Source organism: Lissotriton vulgaris, chromosome 10 (genome assembly GCF_964263255.1).
Source record: "Lissotriton vulgaris chromosome 10, aLisVul1.2, whole genome shotgun sequence".
In the NCBI taxonomy this organism is placed as follows: domain Eukaryota; kingdom Metazoa; phylum Chordata; class Amphibia; order Caudata; family Salamandridae; genus Lissotriton; species Lissotriton vulgaris.
The window spans coordinates 42940406-42961465 of NC_141698.1; the positions used below are offsets into that span (position 1 = coordinate 42940406).

Consider the following 21060-nt stretch of genomic DNA (forward strand, 5'->3'; position numbering starts at 1 on the left):
GGTGAGGTCGTAATCAGGAGAGAGGTCAAAGGTAAAGGAAAACTTATAACTAAGACTTTGTTCTTTCTGTCTGTACTGGGCATTCTTTGCTGGATATACACAAAAGTTTGCCTCATAAACAACATTTGATTTAGTTTGGAGATGAGCAAATGATTAGATACTGAGACAGCACATGCAACATATATACATCTCTTTCTCTTGCCTTCCCTTTCAATTTTGCATTCTTGCCTTTCCTCTCTCTCGCATTTACTCTGCATCTCCTTCATGATTTTGACAGCAGTCTTTCTATTTTATTTACTCCTGCTCTATTCTTTCCTCACTTTCTCCTACTTTCCTTCTTTTTTTTCCTCTCCCTCTTTTGCATCCTTTCTCTTCTACACTCTCTCCTGTATTCCCCTCTTCTCTTTCTTTCTATCATGCACTTTCTTTTACTCACTCTATTCTGCTCTCACTTTTACTCCTCCTTACCTTCTCTCTGATGCTCTTTCTAGCTTGCGTCTCAGCTTGCTCTCTCTACTTATGCTTGCTCTCTCCCTACTTATCTATTATGCTTATCTCTCCTTCCCTCTCTTTTCCTATTCCTTCTATCTTTATCTCTCTCCCTCTTGCTCTCTTATCTTTTGACCCTCTTCTTCTTGCATACCCTTTCCATCTCTCTCCTTTCTTTCTCTACTTCCTAAATGTAGCTGTCTCTTGAATTTATTCTTTATCTCTCTATTTCCTGCGTCCTTTCTCCTTTCTGCTTCCTCTCTCCCTTTTCTATCATGCTTATCTCTCCTGCCATCTCTTTTCCTATTCCTATCTTTATCTCTCTCCCGCATGCTCTTACCTTTTGCCCCTCTCTTCTTCTTGCATACTCTTTCCATCTCTCTCCTTTCTTTCTCTCCTCCTTATGTTGCTATCTTGTATTCCTTCTTTATTTCTCTTTATTTTGCCCACTCCATCTTACATTCACAATCTTGTGCTTTTTTCATCTATACTCACCTTCTTTCTTCCATCACAATCTGTTCCCTCCTGCTCTCTTTATTGCTCTCCTATATATATCTCTCCTTTCTGCTCTCTCCTTCTCCCTACTACCCCCTATTTCAACTGCTCTCTCTTTCCTTCTTGCTCCCACTCGATTATGCTTCTCTTTTTATCTCCCTCCTTTCTGCTCTTTTCTCTTTGTCATCAATCTCCCTCTTGCACCCTCTTCCAACTGCTCCATACTTACTTATTTCTTGCTCATGCCCTCCTTCCCACCCTCTCTTTACCTCATGCATTTTCTCTCTCCTTTGCTCTCCCTTTTGCCCTCTCTTTTACTTTCACTTTCTATCTCCTTCCCTATGTTGTTCTCCATTTCCATCTTGCACTCCTTCTCTTTCTTGTCCTCTGACTCCATTCTGCACTCTCTTATCTCTCCTTTTTGCTCTTTTTTCTCTCTCCTGCACCCTATTCAATCTCCTCTCTCTCCTTCCTTCTTCCTCCCTCTCTATCATGATTATTTTTGTATCTCCCTTCTGCTATTTTCCCTTTGCCATCACTCTCCCTCTTGCCCCCTCTTCCAACTGCTCCCTTCTTAATTCTTTCTTGCTCATGCACACCCTGCTTTCTCTCTTCCTTGCTCTTCCTTTTGCACTCTGTGACTTTCACTTTCTATCTCCTTCCCTATCTTGTTCTGGCTTTCCATCTTGCACCCCTTCTATTTTTTGCCCTATGCCTCCATTCTGCAGTCTTTTCCCCTTTCTACGTTCTCTCTCATGATCTCCATTATCTTGCGTCCTCTTTACTTCCTTATCGATCATACTTCTATCTCCTGCACCCTCTTCCTCTTTCTCTATCTTCTTTTTACCTCCTCTCTGCGTACTCCGTTCTTTTTTTGCACTCTCTCTTCTTTTTTAAAATTACTTCTTTATTCTTTCTTCTCTATATATCTCTCCTTTCTGCTCTCTTCCTTCTTCTTCCTGCCCCCTATTCCATCTGCTCTCTCCTTTCTTCTTGCTCCTTTTCTATCTATCATGCTTCTCTGTCCTGCACTCTCCTTCTTTTCTAATACTCTCCGTGTTCCTCTTCCTCCCTATCTTTCATTCTTCTCTCTATCTCTTTTATGCTTTCTTTTCTCTCTACCATACCTCTCTCCTGCACCCTCTTCCATCTGCTCTCTCTCCCTCCCTCCTTGCTCATGCCCTACTTCTTACTCTTCCTTTACCTTCTGCCTTTCTTCTTACTCCTGCGTATTATCTCCTTCCTGCCTTCACTCTCCATCTCTGTCCTTAAAAGATACCATCTCTTACCTGCAAGAAATCCCTTGTACCATGGAGACGGAGACAGACAGCGAGCCAAGGATACAGACCGTAAATTGTTACCCCCACTGTGCCGTCGCCAAATACCTGCAGAGAACAACAAAAAAAAATACGTCATTAAACATTTCAGCTGGGGCATTCAAAAGAGACAGTCATTTATATTACAAAAGACACCATCGCTTACCTGCAATTTTTTCCGCCACAGACAAAGAAACATGATACGTCATCAAAGGCAGGTCCCAGCAATGCCGGGCTAGAATCGGGGGCGTCCTGGCGTCGTTTTGTCGGCAAAAGCCAAAGAATCTTGAACGCCCCTGAGTCTGCTTTAAATTGACGGACAGGCCCCTCGTCCAATGGCTAGGCTCAATTTATGGAGCCAGACAATGAATGACAAGGGCCGACCCAAACTCACACTACAGTTCTCATTAGCTTTTGGCCTGCGCAAAAAAGCTGCTCCCTTTGCGCCCTGCGTCCTTTCTCCTTTCTGCTTGCTCTCTCCATCCTTTTCTATCATGCTTATCTCTCCTGCCCTCTCTTCCTATTCCTTCGATCTTTATCTCTCTCCCTGTTGCTCTTACCTTTTGCCCCTCTCTTCTTCTTGCATACCCTTTCCATCTCTCTCCTTTCTTTCTCTGCTCCTTATGTCGCTATCTTGTATTCCTTCTTTATTTCGCTTTATTTTGGCCACTCCATCTTATATTCACACTCTTGTGCTTTTCTTCATCTACCCTCTCACCTTCTTTCTTCCATCCCTCTCTTTACATCATGCTTTTTCTCTCTCTCCCTTGCTCTCCCTTTTGCCCTCTCTCTTACTTTAACTTTCTATCTCCTTCCCCATATTGTGCTACATTTCCATCTTGCATTCCTTCTCTTTCTTGCCCTCTGACTCCATTCTGCACTCTCTTCTCTTTTCTCTCTCCTTTTTGCTCTCTTTCTTCTTACTCTTGACTCTTATTCCATCTGCTCTCTCTCCTTCCTTCTTCCTCCCTCTCTATCATCATTCTTTTTTTATCTCCCTTCTGCTATTTTCCCTTTGCCATCACTCTCCCTCTTGCCCCCTCTTCCAACTGCTCCCTTCTTAATTCTTTCTTGCTCATGGACACCCTCCCTTTAACTCCTGCTTTCTCTCTTTCTTGCTCTTCCTTTTGCACTCTGTGACTTTCACTCTCTATATCCTTCCCTATGTTGTTCTGCCTTTCCATCTGGCACTCCTTATATTTTTGGACCTCTGCCTCCATTCTGCAGTCTTTTGCCCCTTTTACGTTCTCTCTCATGATCTCCATTTATCTTGCATCCTCTCTACTTTCTAAGCTATCATACTTCTATCTCCGGCACTCTCTTCCTCTTTCTTACTTATCTTTCTTTAACTTCTTTTCACCTCCCTCCCTTTTTCTCTCTCTCATGTCCTCTCTCCTTCCTGTCTTCACTCTCTATCTACGTCTCCATCTTGTCTTCACTTTCTATCTTGCACTTTTTTTACTTGCTATCTTCTCACTCCATTCTGCACTTACTTCTCTTCTTGCTTTCTAGCTCTCTTGATCTCTTATGTGTCTCCTCTGTTCATCAACACTTTCTAGCTACTTTGTGTGCTTTACACACATTTTTCCACTTCACTTTACTAAGTTAGTGTGAGCATCCCTATAAGGCTATATAGATGATGTTAACTATAGTGTTTATTTAGGAACACTATGCAACAACTATAGAACACCCTGGACAAACGCAATGACTTATATTTACAACTAATTGTGTGAAAGTTTTATATGTTTGTCTGTTATTTCTTTTACAGGTGCACAAACACTCCGCAATTAGGAGTATTTTTGGAATGAGCAATTGCTCTTCCCCCTTTTTTTTATGCACTAAATCATTTTTTTGATATTTTCACTTTCACGCCCCCAGGTCAGGGTGGGCGATTAGAGAGTCCATACCGCCGGGGTATAATTCTGTCATTATAAATGCCTAAGGAAATGTAAACAACTGTAAAACATGAAACATGTTGACTGACTAATTAGTATTTTAAATTAACAAATCCATTACCTTGGGCATTAAATTCAGACACATAACTCTTTCATTTGTGTACTAAGCATCAAGAATTATAGATTTTTACTTACACATTAGTCAGTTTTAATTATAAAACTCACAACATGCCTTTTTCACAAAACCTGCTCCGCAGTCTTCTGGCGTCGTAGCACACCAAAGAGGCATTCGGCCTCTTTGGTGGGGCCCAATGATGAAGCATGACACTGACTAGGTCGGTGTGTGAGGGCTTTCTTTTCCACCTAAAGTGAGTGTGCAATTCCCCAGTTGCATCACTCAGTCTCTGTGGCATATTCAGATGTATTTAACGTCTCTTCTATTGTTTATTTAGATTTAACAAGGGATTAAGTGTTCCTTAATCTCACTACCTCTCCTATTCCTTTGTACTTGCTTAAAATTACAAACAATGCATCTAATACACTATTTACAACTTCTCATAAAAATAACTTCATGTAATTTACATTTCTATTTTTTTGTAGCTTACATTCTACACCTCTATATCCTCTCTTCCTTATCAGACTTCTCTCTTTTCCTTATCTTTCTCTTCATCTTTCCACTACTCTCAATATTGCCTAACCACCCCTCTTTATTAACATCTCTTCGTCCTGCCCTACATCTCTCTCTATCTTGCTCACTTTATCCTCCTTACTACTATACATTACTAGTTACTCTATACTACATACACTTCTAAAACTCGATTTACGACTACTAATATGCTTCACTCAGTCCACACACATACTACACATACAACTTCTACACATAGTCTGGAGTATCGAGCCACTTTTATTATATTAATATGTCAACTCAATATTAATGCTTGTTTCATTCTTCCTTAGATTGCCAATTGATTGAATAACATCAGACGTTCATAATTGTTTGACACAACATCAGTGAAAACATCATCACGGTAAAAGTATCTATTTTGCTTCTGTATTGACTTGTAAGTATAGAAATAGCAAGGGAAAAAGCAAGACACATATCAACACACACCCATATATATATATATATATATATATATATATATATATATATATAGTATATACTTAGAATTCGAAAAGATCATATAGAAGATTTCCATAGGTAACATTAATCTTAAGAAAAAAAAAATAGTTAACAAAAAAGTAAAAGTAATTGCTTTTTCTTTTGCTACCAGCTCCAACTATAAAACAAGTCCAAAACAACAATAGAGTGGATTTAGAGAAAAAAAACTAGACAAAATCAGATATATAATTAGTTATTAAAAAAAATATATATATATTTATATACTTAACATTTAAAATTATTTCTTTTATAAAGACAATTGCTAATTGTTTGGAAATATATACAATTAGAAGTATGTTTTTTAAATAAGCTATCAACCTGTAACTTGGAATATATTTAACAGTAAAATAACTATATATATATACATATAAATATATCCAAATATATATATATATATATATATATATATGCTAATAGTATAACTTATAGCTAGTACATCACTAAAATTGTAAACAAAATACATCTAAATCTGCTACCTAAAATACAAAGCAAAAAAATAGTGTTCAATTAATTGCCTTGCATTATAGTTAACTACAAAAGAAAATATAAATTAGCAATAGATATATAGATATATATATATATATATATATATATATATATATAGATTAAATAAGAGAACGAAAATAGACTCGCGTATAACAAAAAAATCTAGCAATACTGTAGCGATATCAAATTATTTCATAAATTAGATTAGCTAAGATGCAAATACTAGCAGCAGATTATCATCAAGGTCATGACAAATTTACATGCAATTCGAGAGGTTATCAATGCTTGCCAAATAGTACTTTTGCAATTATACACAACTATTACAAAGATGCACATACATGGACTAAAGAAGACTTGCATTACATTATGAAATTAGGTGATGCTTTATATATAGATATGCATTTACTTAATAGCGAACAACTTAGGCATCCAGATGAGTTACCAAATTTTATTGAACACAATACTACTATCTATTCTCTTAAACTTAAAGAACCTTATTATGGAGACATATTACAACAATGTGACCCTTCGTTTCCAAATCTCAACAAAATATTAAAACCTGCACTTGATTCCAACTCCGGTGTTATACTTTGCATGGAAATTTATGTTATTTCCATTTTTAAGAAAAATGATTCGTACTTTGTATTTGACTCACATAGTCGTGATAACACTGGAATGCCTCATCCAAATGGAACATGTATTACTATACAGTTCACATTTGAAAAACTTCTAGAGTACATCACTAATCTGGCACACTATCTTAAGAAACCAAACCTGAATTGTGTGCCGTATGAATTAACTCCAATACAAATAAGTACGATTACAAAAGAATCACTTCAAAAAGCAATGGTGCGTCATGAAAAAAATAAGAATGCAGTAGCACAGAAAATTTTTTATGTGTATTCTACTAAAGGTAGTGAAAAATTTTTCACACAAGCATTTGAAATGCGTATAGAAAATGCCAAAAAAATCATTCAGAGATGTCAATCTAAAAAAAAAACTTTTTGGAATAAGGAACAGCCATTAGCATTTTTAGATAATACTCCTAGTACTAGTACGTATTCCTGTGCAATTCTCACTACAACAGGGCCTAATAATCAATCTAAAAAGAACAGCAAGCAGATCAGCACAACACAATATACTAATACACCAGAAGAGACTACTCCTACTGACACATATGCAAGTATACTTAAGAAAACACTTAAGAGCAACACAGAAAGACAACATATTAATAGCACACACATAAATGTACAACAAACAATACCAGCAAGTAAGTTAAATACCAACACATATTCTACTAATGTAATTAATAACACACACATAAATGTACAACAAACAATAAACACAAGTAATGTACATACAAACACATATTCAAGTGATTACTATAATACATATAAACTTATTACTGGAAGTAATGACAGTTTACTTCATGATAATATACACAATAGCACATTGCAGAACAAGGAAAGTAGCACAAATAATACCAATATAGATTCACATATTTTAACACAAACACCACAAGAAATTCCCTTTTTACATAACACACATCCACAGGAAAAAAATACACATAGTGATAAAACTAGTCACTATACACATTGTCTTCAAAATAGTATATTTGCTATTCTAAAGAACTACTGTAAACCAGCATATATTTGGGATAGTGTAGACTTGCACTGTATTATGAATCTTGGAGATGCTTTGTACACTGAAATGCACTCTGTCGGTGAACAAGATTGTATGCAACCTCTAAAGTTACCAAATTACATAGTTAGCAATGACATAATCTATTCTACAAAGCTCAAAAAATGCTTTAGCGAAGAACTAACAAAATCAGCACAAACTTTACATAGTAAATTTATATCTGCACTAACTTCTACAATTAATTCACAAACTGGTATATTGATCTCTATAGGTAGATATATAATTTCAGTCTTCAAAACTCTACATACATACTCTCTATTTGATTCACATAGCCAAAATGAAAATGCAATACAACATCCTAATGGAACATGTATTGCTATCAACCTTGACTCTATTAATCTTATTATAGAATACATCCTAAAGTTAGGCAATAGAGAACAAATGGAAAGGGGCGACCACTCGGTCCCCCCGAACGTATGGCGGAGTGCCTCGATCCCCCCGGGAAGCCATTTTTTGGCGGGAGGCGCGTCTCGGCTGGTATGCCCGAAGCGGCGTAGCCGGGGCGCGCTTTTTCCCGCCCTAGAGTGGGCTGGCCTAGACACCGACGCAGCCAGCCACGCCCTCGGGGCAGGCAGGGGCGGGTTTACGCCCGCCCTGAAGACGGATAAAAAGGGACGCAAGACCAGAAGACGTCCTCTTGTTCTTGTGCTCTGAAGCTGCACCTCCTCGCTACACGTGAGCTCGGGACAGAACGAAGAGCCAATTTTGACCCACCCACCAGCCCCTGAGGACAGCAAGTTGTTTTGTAATAGAGAAAATCTATGATTATGTTTGCTGTTTTCGTTTACAGGTTGTGATGGTATCATGTTTATGATTGACCATAATGAAGAATAGTGTATGTGGTGAAGGTTGTTTCAATAAAATGATTCGATATAGTGTTGAAAGTTTAAGCATGCTCTTTCGGTCGTAGCGACCAATGTTTTTGTAGGTTTGAGTAGCATTGTCGTATTTATTTTTGGTAGGCGGTAAGGTCATGATCGGTGAGCACTAATTGGTAGATCCCTATGAGTGGGCGTCACCCAACACGGATGGGAGCGCTCGGGAGAGGTGGCCATTGGCCCCTCAATGGGGAGGCGGTCCCGTCTAAGGATGGGTCGCCGGAAGTAAAGGAAAGGCGGTCAAGGCCCCTTCCTTTGTAGGAGGGGTTACAGCCCCCTCCTGGTGAATTTCCCGGGGCCAGTGACATCTGCGACGGCAGATGCTGTAAGTTGTGTGGGGTGGGGGGAGGTCCACGATACCTTCTAGATACCTCACACAAGTCTTCGAACGACCTTTAAATGGCGTCGAGTTCTTAAGTGCCCCCGTCAAGTCAAGGGAAATTGTTAGTAGTTGCACTTGAGGTGTCGCCCCTCCCAAGTGGGAGGGGTAAGTCTGGTTAGGGATCTTGACACCGGTTATGACCTTGCCGTTGGCCCTTAAACGTTAGGATGTACAATTTCAGTAATTTTAGAGAATGTTTTGTAGGATGCTAGTTCGGCTAGGAGAACCTCTGTATTAGAGAATCTGTTAAGGTTAGCCAAACATCGCAATGTGGTAATGAAATTGTACATAACATGAAACGTTTAATGTTTTTTTTAATTTGTTTTTAATAAATACGGCCGGGAGGGTCACTCCCTCCCACTTCCAAAAACTTCAAGAACTGTTTCCGGTTTCCCTCCTTTCTGGGGATTGTGTTGAGAGGGGGTGGCGGGTATCTCGGCCATATTACTAATTCTGAGAGTATTACTTTAGATTTAACTACAGTGAACATAACAACAATTAGCAAAAAAGGATTACACCAAACACAACGGAATCATAGACAAGGAAATGTAAAGTCGAGAAAAAGCATATATGTTCATACGACACATATATCTATAAATGCATTAGGGGAAATTCCTTCGAATAACTTACAAGTAGAAAATACAATACTAAACACACAAAACAGCAATAGTCAGGACAATAGACTGGATGTAACAGAAGACAGTTATTTAGCTTCACACATAGCTCTTAACAATACTGAGATAATAAACACATTAACAGCTAATGTTGAATCACTAATTCAACCAACCAATATAGAAATTCTAGAAGTAAACAGTAATAGAAAAAGAAAACAGACACAAAACAAAGAGAATGAACCTAATCATAGACATATAGCAGGTCAAACAACAAATGAGATAATTAGGATATTTCAGGAAGAAATAAGATATGGACCCGAGTACACTTGCACTATTTGCAATCAACTCTGGCATAAGCAAAGTCTTCAAAATACACACAGTATTAGTAAGAGAGCTAAATTCATAGAATGTAATATTAGTAAATACAGAACAAATGAGATATGCAGAACATGTTACACATATATATCAAAAGACAAAATACCTCCATGTTCAGTATATAATGGGATGACATTTCCTGATATCCCAGCAGTCTTACAGTTGCATAACTTAGAAGAAAGATTAGTATCGCCAAGAATACCTTTTTTACAAATTAGAACATTACCACGTGGATTCCAAAAATCTCTATCAGGTGCAGTAGTAAATGTCCCTGCAGACGTTATGACAACAGTAACTGTTTTACCAAGGCAAATTAATGATAACATGACAATTCCAATAAAATTAAAAAGGAAATTAAGTTATAAATCTTATACCCATTATGAAAATGTTAGACCAAACAAAGTTAAACGTGCAGCTTTATATTTAGCCACTACAAGCACTTTGTTTCAAGAATATGGAATCACTATTAATGAAGATTGGGATTATACAACACAAGATATACATTCTTGTGATGAGACTTCAGATACAAGTAATACGTCAGATTCCTCAGACAACATTCCAGCAGGAAATTTAGATACTATGTTAGATAATGAAACTATTACTACAGAAACAAATAATATTTTAAGTTTATCACCTGCAGAATATAACACACCAAGAGGCCTGTATGAAGACAAAGATTCTGAATATTTGGCATTCCCAACTATATTTGGCGGGAAACGAAGGCCGACTAATGAAGAAAGGCATGTCCCAATACATTACAGCACAATCTGTCAATCAGAAGTAAGAAGTAATGATCTAAGAGTAGCAAAGTGTGTTACTAATCTTTTCTTTAAATTAAAAACATTACACATTAAACAATTACAGAGCAAAATATTTATATCTCTTAGGAAATACTTTAATAATGGAAACATTATAACTGCCAAAGACATAAAGAATAAATTAGATACAATTTTGCAGTATAATGAAGGATACAAAATACTTAAAACTATCCGTAGTTCACCACCATATTGGGAGCAATGCAAAAAAGACCTCTTTGCTATGATTAGACAATTAGGATTACCAACATTTTTTTTAACTTTATCTGCTGCAGAAACGAAATGGTATCACTTAATTAACATATTATTACGTACAGAAAAGAGACCAGAATGCACAAAAGAAGAATTTAACAATATGTCATGGGAAACAAAATGCAAATTAATACAGCAGAATCCCATTACATGTGCAAGACATTTTGACTTTCAAGTTCGGAAATTATTTAATTCTGTTTTATTGCATGAAAGTAATCCAATTGGCAAAATTATTGATTACTTTTATAGAGTGGAATTCCAACAACGGGGATCACCACATATACATGCTATAATATGGATAGAAAATGCTCCACTATATGAAACTTCTGATAGAGATGAAGTCACTACTTTCATAAATAAGTATGTTACATGTGCAAAAACAGAAGAACCAGATATAGAGTCTTTACTACCTCTACAAAGACACGGCCATACCAAAAACTGCCGTATCAAACATAAAAGAACATGCAAATATCATTATCCCAGATATCCAATGCCTGAAACTTTTATACTAGAACCAATAGAGCTAGACAAAACAAATAACGAGCTCTTACAGCAAATTGAACTAATACATCTAACTATAAATAGCCAAGAATTTTCAAATTATACTTTTGAACAGTTTTTGCATTCAATGAACATAGATCTAAAACAATATACTTTATGTATACAATCTATTATACAAAAAAATACTATTTTCTTGAAAAGGACACCAGCTGAATGCTTTATAAATAACTACAATCCAACTATTTTGAAAGCATGGCAAGCAAACATAGATATACAATACATCTTAGATGCATATGCATGTGCTGTGTATATTGTTTCATACATTAGTAAATCACAGCGAGGAATGAGCAAACTAATTGCCCAAGCTGCTAAAGAAGTACATGCCAATCCAAGTATTAAGGAACAACTTAAGCATATAGGGAACAAATTCTTAAACTGTACAGAAATAAGTGCACAAGAAGCAGCATATCTAATACTACAAATTCCTTTACGGAAAAGTTCAAGATCTTTTGTATTTATCAATACAAGTCCTAATGAAAAGCGTACATACTTATTAAAAGACATCGAAACTATCAATTCTTTACCAGATGAGTCTTGTAAAATACTATATGATAATATTATAGTCAGGTATAGTAAACGCCCTGTAAAATTAGAAACATGTACATTAGCTGACTATGCATCTATGTATAATGAAAAGAAAAAATGTAAAGGAAAAGAAGAAACAGGCCATGACAATTTCCTTATTGAAAATAACTTTCATAGCTCAGATGACGAAGAACTTGAGATAAATTTAGTAGACGAAACCAACTGAGCAAACTAATTGCCCAAGCTGCTAAAGAAGTACATGCCAATCCAAGTATTAAGGAACAACTTAAGCATATAGGGAACAAATTCTTAAACTGTACAGAAATAAGTGCACAAGAAGCAGCATATCTAATACTACAAATTCCTTTACGGAAAAGTTCAAGATCTTTTGTATTTATCAATACAAGTCCTAATGAAAAGCGTACATACTTATTAAAAGACATCGAAACTATCAATTCTTTACCAGATGAGTCTTGTAAAATACAATATGATAATATTATAGTCAGGTATAGTAAACGCCCTGTAAAATTAGAAACATGTACATTAGCTGACTATGCATCTATGTATAATGAAAAGAAAAAATGTAAAGGAAAAGAAGAAACAGGCCATGACAATTTCCTTATTGAAAATAACTTTCATAGCTCAGATGACGAAGAACTTGAGATAAATTTAGTAGACGAAACCAACTGCATAAAAAGAAAAAAAGCAAGAGTAATTTGCTATTGCAGATTTAACATCAAAAATGACTCAGAAAATTACTATAGAGAATTGCTCATGCTTTTTTACCCATGGCGAAATGAACATAATATAATTAATAACAAGGGAACTTATTATGAACGCTATCTAGAACTTAAAAATGCAGTTGATTCAAACCATAATAAATATAATAAACATAATAAACAACTAACAACTAATAGCAATGAAACTAGTATATTAGATACATTGCTACCACCAATAGATACAGAAGAAGATAACACCATATGCCATGAAGTGCAAAATAATGAAAACCCATTGTATGACCTATCATTTGATTTAGGGATTAGAAGTACAAGTAGAGAAGAATCAATAAGCAATAACATAATGCCAAAAGAACAATATGATAGTATAATGCAAAATCTAACAGAAGAACAACTTAACTTTATATATCATCATTTGCATTGGGTTAAAACTAAAGAAACACCATGCTACACATTTTGTACAGGTGGTGCAGGAGTAGGCAAAAGTTTCCTTATAACAGCACTTTACCAAACATTAGTACGTTATTACAATACAAAAGCAGGAGAAAACCCAGATAACATATATGTATTGCTTACAGCTCCAACTGGCAAAGCAGCACATAACATTCAAGGACAAACACTACATAGTACTTTTAAAATACCTATTTCACAAACACTAACTCATAGACAGCTAACTCATGAGAATAGAAGCACACTACAAGGTCAGCTAATGCATCTTAAATTGCTAATAATTGATGAAATATCAATGGTAGGGGCTAATGTATTCAACTTTATACATAATAGATTGCAAGAGATAAAAATGTCTGATCTCCCTTTTGGCGGTATATCTATTTTAGCAATTGGAGACTTTTACCAATTGAAGCCAGTTTTTGACCCATACATATTTGACAACCCAAAACATTCATATAGGCCAGTAAGTACTAATTTATGGCAGACACATTTCAAGTTATTTGAGTTGACTAAAATAATGAGACAACAAAATGACTTGCCATTTGCTCAACTACTAAACAGATTAAGAGAAGGGAAACAAACAAATGAGGATATTATACAGATAAAAACACGAGAAATAGAGCCACCTGAAAACATTAGCAAAACGATCCCTTACATTATGGGAACTAACAATGAAGTCAATAGCGTAAATAATGCAGTTTTATTAGAACATATAACCCATTACCCAGTTTACACAGCTACAGCAATAGATACAGTTGCAGCAGACTTAAGTGAAGCAGTAAAAAAAAAAATACTAAAACAGTTGCCCACAGATTCTACTAAAACAATGAGCCTGCCATCAATATTACATATTGCATTGCAATTAAGATATGATTTAACTAACAATATAAATGTCAATGATGGTTTAACAAATGGTGCAACAGGTATAGTACAATTTGTGGAAACTATCAATAACAGCCCAAATGTAATTTGGATTAATTTTGATAAAGAAACAGTAGGCAAATTAACAAGACAAGAAAACAAACACATATATCACAGTAATATTTTGCCTCATTGGACACCCATTCATGCTATTACACGGCATTTCCAATATACACAGAAATTTATAACTATTATACGCAAACAATTCCCATTGAGACAATCATCTGCAAGAACTATACATAGAACACAAGGAGAAACAATTGAGCCCATTTACATTCACTTTAACAACAGTAAAGTACATCATCTACATTATGTAGCTTTAAGCAGAGCTAAATCTTTAGACAACATATACATTAGAAACTTTCAGCAAGACAAAATAGCTGTACATCCAAAAGTGCATGAAGAAATGACACGTTTAAGAACACACATGCTATTACAAATATCAGTACCACAATTACATAGCTATAGACAACAGTGTAATATAATTGTCCATAACATACGGTCCTTGCAAAGAAATTACACTGCTATGAAATCAGACAAAAATATCATGAACAGTGATATTATATGCCTTACTGAAATCAACACAACTAGAAAAGCAGATAAGAATACGTTCTTAATAGAACAATATCACCTAGTATTATTTGATAAATTTCACAACCAGCACACTAAGCATGGTATTGCCATTTACTACAAAAAAAACATGCTTTTATCGCCAATATATCAAACACAACACGAAATTGACTTTTTAATTTTCACTCTGCATCTTAATGATTCTGAATACTTATTTATTATACTGTACAAACCACCACATGTACTTTTGCAGACATTATTACAAGCTTTAAGTAGCATAATTTACTTGTATCCAAATTCAAAATATGTCATCATGGGAGACTTCAATATAGATTTAACACAAATGTCACCAAACAGAACTTTGCTATTAGAATATATGCTGCAGCAATTTCAATGCCAGCAAAAAATACAACAATACACAACAGACTACAATTCTACACTAGATCACATCTATACTAATGACAACATCATGCACTACGGTACATTAGAATCATATTATAGTGATCACAAAGCATTATGGGTGGCAGTTTAAAATGCAACCACTTCATTAACATGCTATTTTATTACAGGTAATAGCAAAAGGGGAAAAATGTATGCTCAGAATGTGTACTAACATTTTCTCTCATTTCAGATGATTTCCATAGAAGACCTCAAAAAAATGAAACATGAAGACAACAAACCTTACCAAAAAACAATCCGAGCCAACGTAATAAAATGTTCGACAAAAACAAACTATACAAATGCTAAACAAGAGCACAAAGTCATGTATCATCTAGCTCTAGCTGATGAAAGTAGTTGCATTAAAGCAACGTGCTACAATGAGCCATTTTACCAGCAAACTAAAGAAGGGAATGCTATTATGATTCGCAATTTCTTAGCCAAAAACAATGTGATTATCATCACGAAACAAACGAAACTATCACGCATGATGCCCTTATCTATACCTCAAGAAATAATACAGGAGGCACAATATATCCTACAACCCCCTGCTCCACCAATATCACCGATAAAAACAGTAAAAGCAGCTTCACTACGCTCATTAATGAGCATTTCTGGGACTATTGCTGAGGTAAGCTTATAAAAAAAAAAACTCACCCTTTTACACACACACTATGTACCAAAAAATCTTGCACACAATACTTACACCTTTGACAAACTCTCACTCTTTGACAAACTCTCGCTCTTTGACAGACTCTCTCTCTCTTTGACAGACTCTCTCTCTCTTTGACAGACTCTCTTTGACAGACTCTCTCTCTTTGACAGACTCTCTCTTTCACTCCCTCTCTCTCTCTTTAACAGACTCTCTCTCTCTTTAACAGACTCTCTCTCTCTTTGACAGACTCTCTCTTTGACTCTCTCTTTGACTCTCTCTTTGACTCTCTCTTTGACTCTCTCTTTGACTCTCTCTTTGACTCTCTTTGACTCTCTCTTTGACTCCCTCTCTCTCTCTTTGACAGACTCTCTCTCTCTTTGACAGACTCTCTCTCTCTTTGAGCAGACTCTCTCTCTTTGACTCTCTTTAACTCTCTTTGACTCCCTCTCTTTGACAGACTCTCTCTTTGACAGACTTTCTCTCTTTGACAGACTATCTCTCTCTTTGACACTCTCTCTTTCTTTGACAGACTCTCTCTTTCTTTGACAGACTCTCTCTTTCTTTGACAGACTCTCTTTGACTATCTCTCTTTGACTCTCTCTTTGACTCACTCTCTCTCTTTGACAGACTCTCTCTCTTTGACAGACTCTCTCTCTTTGACAGACTCTCTCTCTTTGACAGACTCTCTTTAACAGACTCTCTCTCTCTTTGACAGACTCTCTCTCTTTGACAGACTCTCTCTCTCTCTTTGACAGACTCGCTCTCTCTTTGACAGACTCTCTCTCTCTTTAACAGACTCTCTCTCTCTTTGACAGACTCTCTCTCTCTTTGACAGACTCTCTCTGTCTTTGACAGACTCTCTCTGTCTTTGACAGACTCTCTCTGTCTTTGACAGACTCTCTCTCGCTTTGACAGACTCTCTCTATCTTTGACTGACTCTCTCTCATTGACTATCTCTCTTTGACTCTCTCTTTGACAGACTCTCTCTTTGACAGACTTTCTTCAACAGACTGTCTCTCTTTGACAGACTGTCTCTCTTTCACAGACTGTCTCTCTGACAAACTCTCTCTTTCTTTGACAGACTCTCTCTCTCTTTGTCAAAGAGAGAGAGAGTCTGTCAAAGAGAGAGAGTCTGTCAAAGAGAGAGAGTCTGTCAAAGAGCGAGAGTCTGTCAAAGAGCGAGAGTCTGTCAAAGAGCGAGAGTCTGTCAAAGAGCGAGAGTCTGTCAAAGAGCGAGAGTCTGTCAAAGAGAGAGAGTCTGTCAAAGAGAGAGAGTCTGTCAAAGAGAGAGAGTCTGTCAAAGAGAGAGAGTCTGTCAAAAAGAGAGAGTCTGTCAAAGAGAGAGTCTGTCAAAGAGAGAGAGTCTGTCAAAGAGAGAGAGTCTGTCAAAGAGAGAGTATCTGTCAAAGAGAGAGAGTCTGTCAAAGAGAGACAGTCTGTCAAAGTCTTTTAAAGAGAGAGAGAGTCTGTCAAAGAGAGAGAGAGTCTGTCAGACTGTCTCTCTTTGACAGACTGTCTCTCTTTGACAGACTCTCTCTCTTTGACAGACTCTCTCTCTCTTTGACAGACTCTCCCTCTTTGACAGACTCTCCCTCTTTGACAGACTCTCTCTCTCTCTTTGACAGACTCTCTCTATTTGACAGACTCTCTATTTGACAGACTCTCTCTTTCACAGACTCTCTATCTCTTTGACAGACTCTCTATCTCTTTGACAGACTATCTATCTCTTTGACAGACTCTCTCTCTCTTTGATAGACTATCTCTTTGACAGACTCTCTTTAATTTCTATTACCAATTTTGTCTTACAGGAAGAAGAAATAAAAACAATTGTTATTGCCGGACAAGATACAAAACTTAAATCAATAACTGTGAAAGACACAACGGACTCAGTAAAAATAACTCTTTGGAGAGATGCCACAGACTTTCCCATTGAAATTGGATCCTACATTAAGATGACGCACTTGACAGTGCATGAATTTAACAACAATAAAATGTTAAACACAACAAGGAATACACAATTTCAAGTAAGTACAAATTATGAAAATATTAATAACTTGCTCTACTACTCAATCTATACTATCTACTTCTTAAAACACCATCAAACTCTATATTCATTAATTAAAATTCACTCAAACTATCGCTTCTAATACTCTCTATCTAAATGCATTAAGCTACACTATGTATTATACTAATCACTACTATAAAACTAACTTATACTCTCCACTTTATTAAAACGTATTTTTACTAAAGTATCTATAACATTACAAAACAGTCTATAATCCTCTATTATACCTTTTCACTATACGTACTCACAATCTATCCTTTCTTAAACTATCTTCACTACTTATTAACATTATTTAAGACTGCATATAACAAGAAATTTGTCCGTAGGTCAACACAAGAAAAGAAATAAAATAACTTCATAAATATGAAATTAACTAAATTCTTTTTCCTTCACAGAAAATAGAACCGCCAGAAGAAGAAATAAATATGACTATATATGGCCTCGAAACTGCGAATCAGGAACACAGTACACTAAATGTACATATTGATAATGCAGAAAATTTACAATCAGTCGAAATAGATAACAATATTCTACTGGACTACTTCCAAATACCACCGGACATTGACGACATTCAAGAAGCACTAATGCCAATCTTGCCAAAAAATGTCAATGTAATATTACAAAATGGATACATACGAAAAATACATGAGTTGTGAAAAACAACACAATACTTGACTGTAAATAAATGTACAAAATGGGAGATATTCAAATTATGTTTCAGTAAAAAGGCTAAAAATACAGTATTTTAATTAAAGTTTCATTTGCTTGCAAACAATAACACTAAATATATATTTACTTAAATAAATTTTTTTAAAGGTTTTTATCTTGTATTCTCTTTGACAGACTGTCTCTCTTTGACAGACTGTCTCTCTTTGACAGACTGTCTCTCTTTGACAGACTCTCTCTTTGACAGACTCTCTCTCTCTTTGACAGACTCTCCCTCTTTGACAGACTCTCCCTCTTTGACAGACTCTACCTCTTTGACAGACTCTCCCTTTGACAGACTCTCCCTCTTTGACAGACTCTCCCTCTTTGACAGACTCTCCCTCTTTGACAGACTCTCCCTCTTTGACAGACTCTCCCTCTTTGACAGACTCTCCCTCTTTGACAGACTCTCTCTTTGACAGACTCTCCCTCTTTGACAGACTCTCTCTTTGACAGACTCTCTCTCTCTTTGACAGACTCTCTCTCTCTTTGACAGACTCTCTATTTGACAGACTCTCTCTTTGACAGACTCTCTCTCTCTTTGACAGACTCTCTCTCTCTTTGACAGACTCTCTCTCTTTGACAGACTCTCTCTCTCTTTGATAGACTATCTCTTTGACAGACTCTCTTTAATTAAAAATGGGAGATATTCAAATTATGTTTCAGTAAAAAGGCTAAAAATACAGTATTTTAATTAAAGTTTAATTTGCTTGCAAACAATAATACTAAATATATATTTACTTAAATAAAACTTTTTAAAGCTTTTTATCTTGTATTTGCATTATTATTACAGAGTACATAAGATATGTTAATGGACAATTTTACTTGAAAAAGACTACAACAAATGTAATTATTCTATAGCAAATTGAGCTACATGCAAAAATGTTAATGTGTAAATTTTTTTTTACAGAAGCTACACCACATGTGCACTCATTCGATGTTATGTAGCAAATTCATCTGGCTTATACATTGTGAAAAAATGGTAACATAAAAACATATCCAACGTTCATTAAAAATGCTACTCCCATGATAATGCTCATACGCCCACATTTTCATCCATCCACCCATCATTCATCCCACCACCTTTTCATACATCATTCATACATGCAACATTTTCTCCATCCAAACATCCATCTAACATTTCAGTCTCCCAAATATACATCCATCCACACACCCTTTCATCATCCATCATTCATCCACTTACCTTTTCACACATCCATCCATGCAACTTTTCATTTAGCCTTTCATCCTCCTATCCATACATCATTCATCCATCCACGCTATCATCTATACATCCATACGCCCACCCTTTCTCCATCCACACATCATTCATCGCATCCACCCATCATTCACCACAGCACCTTTTCACACATACATCCAGCCATCTTTTCTTACATCCATACTTCATCCGTCCACCCTTTTATCCTTTCATGCATCCTTTCATCCACACTTTTATTCATCCATCCACACTTGCATCTTTCTATCCATACATCCATCCTTTTCACATCCACCCTTCAATTCATACACCCACCTACATTTGCACACATCCATCATTCATGCAACATTTTTATTAATACATCCATCTACCATTTATTATACTAACAATACATCCATCCACACTTTCAGTTTCCCATACATACATCCATCTTTACACATACACACTTCTATCCATACACTCATCATTTGTCCAACAGCATTTTCACCGATCCATCAATCATTCGTCCATGCAACATTTTTGACATCTATCTTAAAAATTAATTCCCCAATCTATACACACATCAACGCATCCATCAAGCCACACAATACTTATCCACCTACATTTTCACTCATACACCATACATCCATGCAACATTTTAACTATCCATCCTTTCATTTTTCCATCCATCCATCATGCTTCATCCATTCAATCTTTCATCTATACATCTATACATCAATACACACACTTTCATCCATCCACCCATCATTCATCACACCACCTTTTCACACCTCCATACATAATTCATTCAACATTTTATACATCCACCTTTTATTACATCCAGCCTTCTTCCGTCCACCCTTTCATCATTCCACGCATCCTTTCATCCATTCACACATTCAACACTACATCCTGCATCCAACCACACTTTCATCCTTCCATCCATACATCCATCCTTTACACATCCACACACCTTTTCACACATCCATCATTCATCCATGCAACATTTCATGCATCAATCTTCAAATTATTCGAAAGTTATGGAATTGTTCAAACTAGTAAAGTCACTATGCAATATAGTTCCTATGCATAGTTCAGTGGCATCCTAAAATGCCTTATTGATGTTTTACAACAAAACATGAAAACACTTTCTAATACCTTGACTTCATTGTATATGTTGTTTGAAGAACTTTCAAAGCAACTGCCTGCATCCATCTAACAGTGCCATGCATCCTTTCATACACACTTTTATTCATCCATCCTTCATCCAGCCACACTTCCACATTTCCATACATCCATCCTTTACTCATCCACCCTTCAATCTATACACCCATCATACAGCCACATAAATTTCAACACATCCATCCATCACATTCAT

The 21060-nt window shown here is 36.1% G+C and overlaps 1 protein-coding gene across 1 annotated transcript; it reads left to right on the top strand.

The window, feature by feature from the left end:
* The first annotated feature begins 15503 nt into the window (after positions 1 to 15503).
* On the top strand, positions 15504 to 18438 carry LOC147684513 (uncharacterized). Its single transcript, XM_086939674.1, has 3 exons — positions 15504 to 15693; positions 17526 to 17741; positions 18178 to 18438. Exons 1-3 carry the CDS (start codon positions 15550 to 15552, stop codon positions 18436 to 18438), a joined length of 621 nt encoding a protein of 206 aa, XP_086795800.1. The 5' UTR covers positions 15504 to 15549.
* Positions 18439 to 21060: the final 2622 nt, after the last annotated feature.